This window comes from Cebidichthys violaceus, unplaced genomic scaffold, assembly GCF_023349555.1.
Source record: "Cebidichthys violaceus isolate CVI_PGR_0920_01 unplaced genomic scaffold, fCebVio1.0.p SCAF_50, whole genome shotgun sequence".
Lineage (NCBI taxonomy): Eukaryota > Metazoa > Chordata > Actinopteri > Perciformes > Stichaeidae > Cebidichthys > Cebidichthys violaceus.
The window spans coordinates 1,665,698-1,679,020 of NW_027176706.1; the positions used below are offsets into that span (position 1 = coordinate 1,665,698).

The 13,323-nt window shown below is 41.6% G+C and overlaps 1 protein-coding gene across 2 annotated transcripts in view; it reads left to right on the forward strand.

Moving 5' to 3' along the window:
* LOC137887960 (CMP-N-acetylneuraminate-beta-galactosamide-alpha-2,3-sialyltransferase 1-like) overlaps window positions 1-13,323 on the forward strand; it is a 58,245-nt gene that overhangs the window by 32,217 nt on the left and 12,705 nt on the right. The window contains exons 2-3 of one of the 2 annotated variants that reach the window (XM_068731230.1): window positions 1,060-1,638; window positions 5,252-5,445. In XM_068731230.1, the coding sequence (XP_068587331.1) occupies window positions 1,348-1,638; window positions 5,252-5,445 (485 nt within the window). In that variant the 5' untranslated portion in view covers window positions 1,060-1,347. Of the gene's footprint in view, window positions 1-925; window positions 1,639-5,251; window positions 5,446-13,323 lie in introns of those variants that run through there. The other variant, XM_068731229.1, reaches the window with a different exon arrangement.

The window sequence follows — 13,323 nt, forward strand, 5'->3', positions numbered from 1 at the left end:
ATTCACAGCATCTCGCCTCACACCGATAGATAGGCCCTGTTTGTGGCCAAAAAACTTTGAACGTGGTAATTGTCTAAAGTGGTTAAAGAAATGTTTTTAGTTGTTGCACACCACCTCCTTCGTTATGGACGTGACTATCACGAGAACAAAACTTGTATTTCCACGCTAGGTCATAGCGTTCAACCTGTTAACGTGGGTAAATAATTAACGTTTGACTAGAACGTTTTTCTCCCCACCGATTTTCACTCCAGATGTACGCTTGGCCGCATCTAGCGGTTAATCATTGAAATGGTCAAAATACCTTTTGAACAGGGGTCAAAGTAACCCTCCACAAACGTTTAAAAAGTCAATATTAAACTCTCTGTGTGACGCCAGAGAGGCGGAATAACAGCTTTTATTCCAAGTTCCACCAGTGAAACACACACAAAAGTTAAATAAATGAATACGGTTTTTACATTTTAATTGGATGCATATGAAGTGTAAACTATTTCTCTCTTATGTAAACTTATAAGAACGAATTTGAGTTTGACACAGGATCGATGACTCATTCTCCTGTCACCCCAGTTCGTCAATGACTCGTGCATTTAGACTCATTTTTTTTTTTGAATCTCCGTTAAAAGCCGTTTCTAGTTGTTGACATTTCCTGAACACGGGAGGTCCGTCGCTTGTTCTTTCCGCAATCATTTCCACAATCAAATCCATACAATTGTTAAGCGTTTGATTGCGGTTATAAGAGCTTAAAGGCTTTAGCGCGTCCCGTCGTAATTTGACTCGAAGGACAAACGGAGCAATAAACAAAAGCAGTAAAAGCAACACAGTCCATGTCGATGCGCAGTAGATAGTAGTGTGATGTTACATAAACGTGGACCGTTTCATCTTGGAGCTGCTAGTGCTGTGAAATTACAAGACTAGTGTTAGAATTTACACTCCCTTTTCTTTTTTTCTTTTTTTGTATTTGAAGTGAGAGCGTTTTTAGAGCCACAGGCTGTTTCTTTCCCGTCTCTCCCAGCATGTGTGTCACATAAAAAATAAAAAAAACGTCCTTTATTTGCATTCCAGGTGGATCATTAAAGAATGGAGGACACATGGGTCACTCACTCACTCCTCCGAGTCAACATCTGAGCAGTCAGTAAGAACTGGCTGCATCTGATCAACCCGGGGAACAGAATCGTGGATTTACCTTCCTTTTGGGTTGTTGTTGTTTTTTTGTTGTTTTTTTGCAAAGAAGCCACATCGATGAACTTCATCACGGCTCATTCATGAACCCGATCCTGTGTTGTCTGCATAAGAACGGGACATTGGCGCTCATTGGACGGCAGCGATATATTTGACTTTGACTGTGGCAGCATGTCTCTCCCCAAGCGGAGGAAAGTCAGGACTTTTGCCCTGCTGTTTTGCGTCATTACATTCACAATGTTGCTGTTCAGTTACACTTTGAGGGACCCGTCGGTCTACTTCTTCAAGAGCGCTTTACGCCTGTCGGATAACTTTTTCTCCAGAGGACTTTGTGCCTGCCAGCAGTGCATGGCGGAGGTGGAGGACGACCCGTGGTTTGCTGAGCGCTTCAATCAGTCCGTCCACCCTCTGATGACCAGGGAGAACAGCGTCCTCTCTGATGAAACCTTTAAATGGTGGCAGGTAAGACTCTGGGGGATGTGTTCAGGGGGGGGGGGGGGATTTGCGTTGCTATCCCACAGGAGATTATAATATAAAAAAAAAAAAAAAAAGAAACATGCACATTCAGCTCCTGAGAGCAGACGAGGTGCTGAAAAGACAGATCATGAATAAAGAACAGAGATCACACGCCGCTGTAAAGCTCCTAAGAAGTGTTTGTTTTCGCCACATCGATTGTTTTTGAATTCCAAAGGATCTTATCCAGGATCAAGTTGTGAAGCAAACTCCCACGCACAATTTGTTCCCATTTAACAAGTGAGATGGTGGAAATGGAAATGGTTGTTTACTCTCCCCCATCTTTTCCCACTATCTATAGACAGAACAGAGACATTTTCCATCACAACTTGAAGCAATAGTGTTGTATACGTATCGGTGACACCATAACTATTCACTATCGTTCTTCCTGAATTAATGTAACTGTGCCGCAAACATGATGGAACTATGCCACTTCTGCTTATCGTGCTATTCAAAAGAATAGGTGTGACCAGTAGTTTGATATTTTATGATGCTGTTGTCATGTAAAATGCTTGTTAATGACTGACCAGGATAAAAAACAATAATCTGATGACAGCATTAGTCACCGATTTACAGTGGCTTGCAAAAGTATTCATACCCTTTGAACTTTTCCACATTTTGTCACATTACACGCCACAAACATAAATTTATTGGAATTTTATGTGAAAGGCCAACACAAAGTGTCACACAATTGTGAAGTACAAAGAAAATTATACATGATTTTAAATTTTTTTCACAAATAAAAAACTGAAAAGTGCAGTGTGCAAAAGTATTCAGCCCCCTTTTCTCTGAGTGCAACCAATTGCCTTCAGAAGTTGCCTGATGACTGCTGAATGATTGAACGTTGACCTAATGACTAAATAGAGTCCACCTGTGTGTAATCTAATCTCAGTACAAATACAGCTGTTCTGTGACGGCCTCAGAGGTTTGTTAAGAGAATACAAACCTGCCAAGACACGGCCGTCCACCTAAACTTACAGGCCGAACAAGGAGAGCACTGACAAGAGATGCAGGCCCATTGGTGACTCTGGACGAACTGCAGAGATCCACAGCTCGGGTGGGGGAATCTGTCCACAGGACAACTATTGGGCGTGCACTCCACAAATCTGGCCTTTATGGAAGAGTGGCAAGAAGAAAGCCATTGTTAAAAGAAAACCATAAGAAGTCCCGTTTGCAGTTTGCCAGAAACCATGTGGGGGACACAGCAAACATGTGGAAGAAGGTGCTCTGGTCAGATGAGACCAAAATTGAACTTTTTGGCCTAAATGCAAAACGTTATGTGTGGCGGAAACCTAACACTGCACATCACCCTGAACACACCATCCCCACTGTCAAACATGGTGGTGGTAGCATTATGCTCTGGGGGTGCTTCTCTTCAGCAGGGACAGGGAAGTTGGTCAGAGTTGATGGGGAAGATGGATGGAGCCAAATACAGGGCAATCTTGGAAGAAACCTGTTGGAGTCTGCAAAAGACTTGAGACTGTAGAGACATACCCCAAAAGACTTGCAGCTGTAATTGCAGCAAAAGGTGGTTCCACAAAGTATTGACTCAGGGGGGGCTGAATACTTTTGCACACTGCACTTTTCAGTTTTTTATTTGTGAAAAAAACTTAAAATCATGTATAATTTTCTTTGTACTTCACAATTGTGTGACACTTTGTGTTGGCCTTTCACATAAAATTCCAATAAGATATATTTATGTTTGTGGCGTGTAATGTGACAAAATGTGGAAAAGTTCAAAGGGTATGAATACTTTTGCAAGCCACTGTATATATCTGTGTGAGAGGAAATAAAGCTCACTTTATTGCAGAGACACTTTATATTGAAGAAGACTTGAAACTAGAGATTGAAACCATAAACTCATGTTTACAATGTTTACTGAGGGAATAAATCAAGAGAGAAGTAGAGTCATTTTAGACTAGACTTCTATACGACCAGAGGAGTCGCCCCCTGGTGGACACTAGAGAGAATGCAAGTTTAAGGAACTTCCGCATTGGCTTCCCTCTTCAGGTTGCCGCCTGGTATGAATAGTGTTGATGCGAAATATTCTCAGTCAAATTTTTGTTTCCCTTATTCATCAAGCACCCGGTGTGTGAAGGCCGTTATGCATTAATGCCAGATATGGAGCTGTAGATCCAGCGTGGTATTTAGCTTATTTTAGCATAAAGACCTGTCCAAAATACACCAACCAGCATTCCAGACTAACCTATAAACTATCACTATCAACTTTCTAAACTATAAATCTATAAACCTCCGATCGAGTTTGACGCTGCAGTCAGGGGAGGAATTGTTGTCTCTTCTTCTTTGCCGATGGATTCGGTCACCGCTGTGATCGCCGAGCGCCAATGTTTAACAGAGCCAACATAAAAACTAATCCAGAAGCATTAAATACAATCGCTGTTTTTTATGGAAGCTTCCGTGTACCAGCAATCCACTGTTGTAAATTGAATTCACGTCAGCTGTATAACTTATTACATATAGCCTTAATTTAATACTATATATATATATATATATATATATATATATATATATATATATATATATATCTCCTGTACTTTCTGTACGCCCCATTATTAGAGAACAGCTCTCTAAATTAAAAAAAAAAAAAGCCGATTCACAAAATTGATTTATCCTACCTTTTTGGTCTGGAAGGCATCCAGTGCCTTTAGGCGGCTTTCCCACATTCACCTCACACCATGTCCAATTAGAGGCGAGAATAGAAAAAATTACTGCAAGGTTGCCTCCTGTCACTGCTCCTTTCAGGAAACGCTTCTCACCGGGAGCTTGATGAGGAGGCAAGTGTCACACATCGAAGGCAAGCCAGATGCCGGGCGAGGGCAGGACCTCCAGGTGGACCCGGGTTCTGTCCTCCGAGGGGATGTTTGAGGCTTACGCGGCTAAATGCAGTTTCCGTAGAAGAGAGTTTTAGAATTAGGCAGAAATTGAGTTGTGTAATCGTGTTTTTTTGAAGATTTATACTAAAGTAGAGTTTAGCCTCAAGATTGAAAGTCATATTTCTATAAATTATATCTTATTGCCCATAATTAATGCGGAATCAAATACCAGAATTGTATTGTCAAGGTGAAAAACCCCTTCACTGTCGTACTTAAAGCACGAGTCACGAAAACTCTGCATTAAAACTCGTGAGAGATTGCAGAACATTCTGTATCCGTTCAGTGTTTTCCAACTTGCCACAGCACAATATATATCAGTCTACAGTGCGCACACACACACACACACACACACACACACACACACACACACACACACACACACACACACACACACATTTCTGCATTTATTTTCTGTCTCTCCGAGTTCAAAGCCACCAGAAGAAGGCCATGCCAAAAGAGCCCCCGCAGACGGGGCTAAGCCGCCCCTGAGGTTATTTCAGAAATGTGCTCGGTGTCTCGGGCTCCGCTGCCCTTGTTCAATCACTTCGACTTAAAGTGGCCCTGGAGCCGTGGCTCTCTCTCTCTCTCTCTCTCTCTCTCTCTCTCTCTCTCTCTCTCTCTCTCTCTCTCTCTCTCTCTCTGAGGTCTTGTCTCTGCTGTGTCACCAGTGGTTGCAGTCAGAGAGGCAGCCGGCCAACTTCTCTGACGTTGTGGAGGAGCTGTTCCAAGTCGTCCCTGATGAGGTGCTGTACATGGACGCCGGCCCCAAGCGCTGCAGGACCTGCGCCGTGGTGGGGAACTCCGGGAACCTGAAGGGGGCGCAGTACGGCGGCCTCATCGACCACTGTGATTTCATCATAAGGTCAGTTAACACTTCGGGAGAGTATTGCAGTCACGTGACATGATCTGTCCCTTTTTTAAGTGGTTTTTTTTAAGGATCATTTCAGTTTCTTACAACTTAATGTTTTAATGTCTGTCAGTAATGATGACCATTGTTCCGCAACAAAGTAAATGCTGAGGTCTTTTCCTACATCAAGTTAAGGAACGAATGAACCAATAATTTAGCCAGATTATCTAAACCAGCGGTTCTCAACTGGTCTGACCCACCATCGCCCCTTAAAACCTTATACACCCGTAGGTCCCCCATTTGGACGCAGAGTACATCAAAACTTAGAGAGTTTTGTGTTAAAAGTAACTGGCAGAGAACCCACGAAGAACGAATATAGTGATGTTATAGTTCTGCAGAAACCTCAGCGTCCTGGGAACAACATGAACTCGGTCACTTCTACATGAGACAAACACATCTCCCATCAGCCAAGCAAACAAATAACAAAATATCATAAATCATACTCGATATGACTGGGACAGACCGGAGAAAACGGCTGCTACACTCCGTTAGCAACGTGCTACCTACGAACATGCAGCATGAAAAAGCACGAGCGCCTGACGGAGATTACGGACATAGTTTCCATTTCTCTCCCCGGTAAACCATCGCAGAGATATTCAGCTTCGAACACAAAAAGTCACACAGCTTTCATTGAATATTGTACTTACTTTTGGTCGAATCTCAGCGAAAAAATGGAATATCTCCGTACTTCCAACGCATGTTTGTCCAGCTGCTGGTGCTCCGTGTGAATCCGTTCGATTCGTGTCTCTCCGACACTCCTCGGATTCTTGAGAGGGTTGGAAGCTCAGCAAATCAGATTTCAGAGCTGGACCTTTTTGAGCTTTATTGGCTAATAGTGCTGTCAATCATCTAGCTTTCAATTCCAGGCAATTCTATTGGCTCCTACGGTTCGAAGGATGTCTCAATGGTGAAAATCGGAGAAGGGGGGGCTGAGATACAGCCCTGAACAGAGAGTCTGAAGCAGTTTTGACCTTAAACTAAATAACTAAAAAGGGCATAGAAAGAGCTTAAAACACTCAAAAAAGGTCCAATCTTCGGTCTATTGATTCAATGAACATCATGAGTGATACATAGAAGTGATATAGAGTGTTTTTGAATTTAAAAAATACTTTTTTATTCAAGTATTGGAGTATTTGATCAGTTTTCTAATTTGAAATGCTCTATATTTCATAAATGTTTCACTGTATCTATGTATTGCTGTGTATATAGAGCCTATATCAGTTGTTCTAAGAGCCCAGCATATTAAAAGTCTTGGATACCCATACTTTCCAAAAAACAATACCCTAAAAGTGCTGTTTTTCAAGATCGAGCTTTTGAGTTTTCCAAGTTCTGCTGTGTTCCATCCTTATCTTATGTGAACCAGTAACATGTATTCTGATAGTTCCATGATTTTTCTCATCTCAAAAATATATACATTTTTTTTTTTTTTTTTTTTATACAATTAATTAGGTATTTCTTATCTTTATTCGAGCTGAGGCCTGCAAATAGGCCTCGTTTTTAAAAGGTTTAAAGCTGCGACCCAAATGTTCAACTTCTCAAATGTGTTTAGTGGAAAAGACGGTCCAAATCCATCTCTCATGTAGTCGGTGTCGTATTAGCATTTCGCTCAATTAGCATGAAGACAAACTTTGTGGGTGTTCTTCTATCCTGTGAAATGGGTGTCTATTAGCATTACAAGGCATTAACGCCAAATACTGTTAAGGAGTGGGAATAACTCTGCATTAAACTGCATTCAAAATCCCCTTCAAAATAAAAGCAGAGGATTTTTTTATTTTTTTTTATTCAGGCAAAGACCCACTGAAAACGGGTTCGCGACCCACTTTTGGGTTGCGACCCACCAGTTGAGAATCACTGATCTAAACCACTTCGTTTGGAGGTGAAACTGAAAGAGTGCACTTACTGGTAATACTTCTTCAGTCAGGGCAGAAAGTTTGCTCTGCGTTTTTTTTCGGGTTTTTTTTCAAGGGTCATTGTGATATTGAATTCTTCAGTAACATCAGTGTGGAGAAGGCTTTAAACGAGCGTTTAGACCATCGCTCAAGGAGATTTACAAAAAAAAAAACACACAGTTGCATGAGTGCAGAAGAATTTGAGAAATCTCAGTGGAAAATGTCTGTGGTTTGGGTTTGACCTCAGCATTTCTAAAATCCTGGCTGTGGTCCTGCTCTCATGTTCCATTAAAAGTGTGTGTGTGTGTGTGTGTGTGTGTGTGTGTGTGTGTGTGTGTGTGTGTGTGTGTGTGTGTGTGTGTGTGTGTGTGTACACAGCTACAGCGAGCACAGTAGGTCAAAGGTTAACTGGAAAATAGATCTGTAAACGGTGATGCATGTTTTACGATACATATTGAGCAACTTCAACCTGGCGGGTTTATAGAAAAACAAGACTTAATTGGTTAAAAACTGTACATGCAACTACTGATTATTGATCTGCTGATGAGATTATTTGATCAATCATTAGGTCTATCCAATACCAGATGTATTGGGAAAAATGGTAGAACCCAACCTGACATATGAAATACAAACTACAACACAATGATATTCAGTTTACTGCCTCAAAATTGTGGGGGAAAAAAGCAAATTTAAGCAATTTTAGCATTTTCTGGCTTTACTTTCTTAAACAATTAATATACCTGAATTAGAGAGACACTGTTATCACAGCGCATGCATCTGAACCACTATAGGCCACCTGATACTGAGCTTCAACCGGCTGCGCTCGTTCTTCACTCCTAAGCTTTTAACTTGAAAGTTTTAGGCGCTTTTATTTTCTCCGTCTCCTGCGGCACTGATCGGTTCTAAAAAAACAAACAAACACGTGAACAGATCAGCTGCAACGTTTCCATCCCATTGTACGCATTCAGCCATGTGTATTGAGTGGCAGAGAGCTCACTGTGTAGCATCCACGTCTTTCTCTCTCACATTGATTTCTGCCTCAGACATTCACACACACACCCTTGTTCTGGGCTCGATACAAAAAAAAAATAAAAAAATTGAGAAAATGATGTTGACAAAGAAACGGATAAAAACAACCGAGTTTGAGTATTCAGATGTTGTTTTTTTTTGTTGTTCAGGGAACAAGAGAGGAGTTTGTAGCTCCCTGTAATCTGTTACACCAATTGCAGGTCTGCAGAGAACGAGTTGGGAAAAGATGGAAAACACGACAAGGAGATGTTCTGGTTGTGCTCTCTGCTGCAGATTAAAGCTGTTGGCTTTATGAAAAAAAAAAAATGTAACTAATTTGGACGTCAAAGGGTCAACAAGCATTCTCGCTCAGATTTTTTTTTTTATCCAATATCTCCAAGTCACAGATTTGAGTCTTGGCTGTCTGTTTGCAGGTTTCGTCTGAATAAACGCTGATCTGCAGGGGTGCAATATGCAAATTCCTAAAGACAAGGATCGGTGTTGTTCTTTGAATATTTATATAACAATTTTTGGACAATGTTGCAGTCTGCTGTCGTATACTGTAAGAAATTAAAAAGAAAAAATGAAAGCGGTCTCCGGACATCATTTCTGCACAGAATGGATGACGTAAGTGGTTGAAGAAGATGCTCATCATCGGCAATAGAAAACACAACACTCGTTTTTTTAAGCCGAACGAATGAAGTCAATGACGGTGATAGGCTGTCGGTTTAGAAATGGCATGGGAACACAGTGTGGGTGAGTGTGTGCAGAGACTGAAAACCAATGCCTTTCATATATCCATAATGCAATATCGCCCCAGAATCCTCTAAAGCCTCCTTTTTAGACCATTATGAATATTAGACGGCATCGGCCTATCAGCTAAAGCCTCTTGTTTGCTCAGCAGATTGCAGCGGTGAAATAGATTTGAATCATAAAGAGAGCCTTTTCATCCCGCCTGACAAAAAAAAAGCTTGATGGAATTTTCATAATGATGTTTCAATGTTGTTTGAAGCACTTTTTTATATATATATATATATATATATATATATATATATATATATATATATATATATATATATATATATATATATATATATATATATATATAAATTAGATTTGAATCATGCTTTAGTTCTTCTAAGACGTTCTAATCGACACGCCGACGCGTTCTTTGGACATCGCATAAACACCGTAACTATTTCCAGTTTGCATTTGATTGCAGATAACAATAAAAAAAAGTTCATTTTAGACGCTGCTGCTTTTTATCTACTAAATGTGAAAATATGTACAGCTGGCTTTATGGAGTTGAAGACGCAGAGATAGTGGATTCACACTTCATCTCTGCTGCAGTTCGGACACACAGCGGGAGATAAGGGAAGGACGGTTTGGTCTCAACAACAAAACAAACGCTTGTCTCGCGTCGTCTATCAATTAAGTGTAATGGAAAGAGCGACTTCAAGGTGAGGGGGCCATAATAAAACCATAATTGTGTGTAAATGTGTCACGAACAACACAGCAGAAACAAATTGGAACGGATTGAATGATGCAACAAAAACAACAAAGAGAATAAGTATGTGAGCGCTTGTCTGCACACGAAGTACTTCAAATAGTGTGTCACAGATAATATGTATCATAAAAACGCAGTTGGGTGATAAAAAGTGTTGCTTTCGTTTGGGAAAACTATAATGTAAATGTTCATTGACAGGCTTATTTTTCACATTGAAAATGAGATCAACTGAGTAATAAGTAACCTCTGACTACGGGAATTAGCGTGAAATACGTTGTATTTCTTAACCATTCATTCAGTTTAATGGAATCACATGTTGTCGTTGCTGTTATACACTTGGAACAAAAGACTAGATGTGTGTCCTAAACCACTCGTTCCCTCATTTATTACTTCCTATCTAACCGACCAGCCCGTTCTCTCCTCATCCAACGTTGACGCTCTCGTATAAAGAGCGATAACTTCCTCTTCTGGTGGAGGCCCTGGGGGATGGATGGATGGATGGATGGATGGATGGATGGATGGACATTCACCCACATGGCGTTGATGTCCCGTGTGACACCAAAAGACAACGTTGACATATTCTAAGTTATGTAACATTATTCTCTTACGTAACATAGATACATAATTACACTATGGAACGTCAACGTCAGTAAACGGTCTTCTGATTGGAAGACGACCCACTCTACCTTTAATAAGCCACAGCTGTGTGTGTGTGTGTGTGTGTGTGTGTGTGTGTGTGTGTGTGTGTGTGTGTGTGTGTGTGTGTGTGTGTGTTGAACAACTGTAATTGCATTGTGGGATTGTTAGTCAGAAGGTTCACAGCTTTTTTTCCCCGTTCCTTTGGGAATTTTAAAAAGGTCACTAAAGGTGTTTCGCAGTAAAATAGTTCCCCACTCTGTCGGACACGACGGCGGAGGGCGGGGTCAAAACATCAAAATCCGGAGCCACGTTGACACTGGATTACCGTAGTTGGAGTCTAGAGGTGCAACGGTGTGGGAGCCGAGACACGTCACTGCAGCCTAACCGCTTTACCGAGTGACAGGAGATTCTTATTAAGACGCGGCCGACACAAATATCCCATCAAGGAGAGGAACCTGAGCGCCACTTAAAATATCCAAACGCAGAAATCCCCTCGCAGTATTCTTGCATGGCTCTTAATTCATCACAGCGTGGCTTTTTTTGTCAACCTGCTGTGACATGTTGCCTCTGTGCAAAGTCACATTACTGCACTTATCTTCTCGCCAGATCCCCCCCCCCCACCCTCCCCCCCACTGCGACAGCAGCATGCCATTGTCTACCAATTCAATTACAGGGTGGCAGGAGACGAGAGTTATTCTTTGCCATTAGCAGAATAGTTTCCTGCAGGAGCATGGTGGAAATATGCAGTATTCTTCTTTTTTTTTTCTTTTTTTTTTTTTTGGAGCCGTAGTGCTCGGCCAAAAGGTCACTCCAGCCACGCCGAAAAACAAGCGGTGGAGCACTGCGGTGAATGCATACTTCACAAAACTCAGGCAACGGGCTTGAAACCAGATCTCCAGAATGCATCCTTATAAAAAAAAAAAAAAAACGCTGCTCCCTCCAAAAATCCAGAAGAATCCCTTATGAACACAGAGTATCTGATCCTATGATCACATTCTCTCAGTGCCTCTTTGTTTTGCTCTGTGGCATATTTTATTTGAAAAAAGGGGGGGGGGGGGGGGGGGGGGAGAGGCTGTCTTGGCTGTGCGATTGTCTCATCGTTCATATTTACTCTGATGAATTGAGGATCAGCCGAGCTTATATTCTATGCTATGACGTAAGCCCTTGCAAAAGACTTCATTAAGATGGATCTTAAAGCCAGCCAGGTGCATTAGGTAGGCACATCATATTTGCGACTCAAAAAAAATCCCCCGTTTGAAATTGGCTCTGAAATCAAGATTTTCACACAAGCTTTCCAGCTTTACCTGTCTGTTTAATTTGCCTGGTAGCTGGTAATCGTGTTCTTCCCCCCCCCCGTTTCTCTGTGAGCGCGTTATTACCGCTATTACCGGATTGACCAGAACACTCCTCGCAAGCGCCTCTTACCCATCGACGACCTCTGACTGAGGACACTAACGCTGCACTTTGTGATCACCTGAAGCTTAAGCAGAGCTCGCTAGTATCGAAAGCTTGTTTTTTTTTTTTTGCATTATTCCTGCTTGTTCTTGTTTTAGTGTACCGCTTTCAAAAGATCCATCGTCGCTAAAATGCCCAATTAAGACTTCATTTTTCGCGTGTGTTCAATCCACTCTGCAATCAATCCCGTCCTTTGTTATTTGTGATTCTGACACAAAATAACAAATGGAGTTCAGGGGCTTGATTGCCACTTGGGCTACCTGCGAATGAGTGTCGGGGCGCCGTAAGGGACTTAAGAGCATCAATCAAAAAGCCTATTCTGTGACATGAATTCGGATGACTGCCATTTTTTTTTTTTTTATTTTGCAGGCTGTTTGTGGAGTCTATTGTCTAGAATGTGCCTTGGCTCCTTGTGTGAATGCCCTTGTACAGATCATTTATTTTTCTTATTGTTGATGAGGAACAGAGGGAAATGTTATGTGTGCATTTGTGAGAATGTTTTTTTGTTTTTTTTTTCAAACCACACCAGAATAAAAACCTTGAACATTATTGGCCGTGAACGATTCCCTCTGCGGGAAAATTAAAGGAGCGTTGATTATTCCAACTGTTTCGAATGTGACACGCATTCATGTTGTCTTTACGGTGCACAATCTGCAAAAGCATTTGAAAGTTGCCGCCGCTTTGAAAAGCCTGATTTCTTGCAAACGCAACATTTCAGAAGTCAACTAGTTGCTGAACAGAAATGCACTCAAACTGGGCCGAATAGCTTTTTGTTCAGCTTTGGCTTTCAGTATTAACTAAGACCAAAAGGAGAGCACCTATTGTAAAATGTTAACACCGTTTTAGTTTTGGTATTGATTTTAAAGTTCTCTTACTAGCTCATTCGTCACTACGTGGCCTTGCACCAGACGACCTCTCAGAAATGCTTTAACTTTATGAACCAGTCAGGCTCCTCGCGTCCTCTGGTTCCTATCCCACATACCTGTCCACACGAAGCAGAGCAAGAGCATTTGGTGACGCTGCTGGTAGCCATTAGACATGCGTTCATATTTTGAAATCAAACCAAAGAGGGAGAGCGCAAACTGTGTTACTGACCTCCTTGTTAAGTGAACGCTTAACGAGCGTGATGCAGAAGATAACGAGCCTGAGCACTCGTTAAGCGTCCCCACAACGAGGGCTCCTTTAAGGGTTCGGCACGTGCGTTTTAATTAAGACACTTCTGCAACCGGCTTCACTTTTCAGAACCGAAGGACGCTGTCTGGCGTTTGCTCTTCCAACTCTATACTATTCGATCAATAATTTGATATTTACCTGCAAAAGGCTACGGAGGCTGTG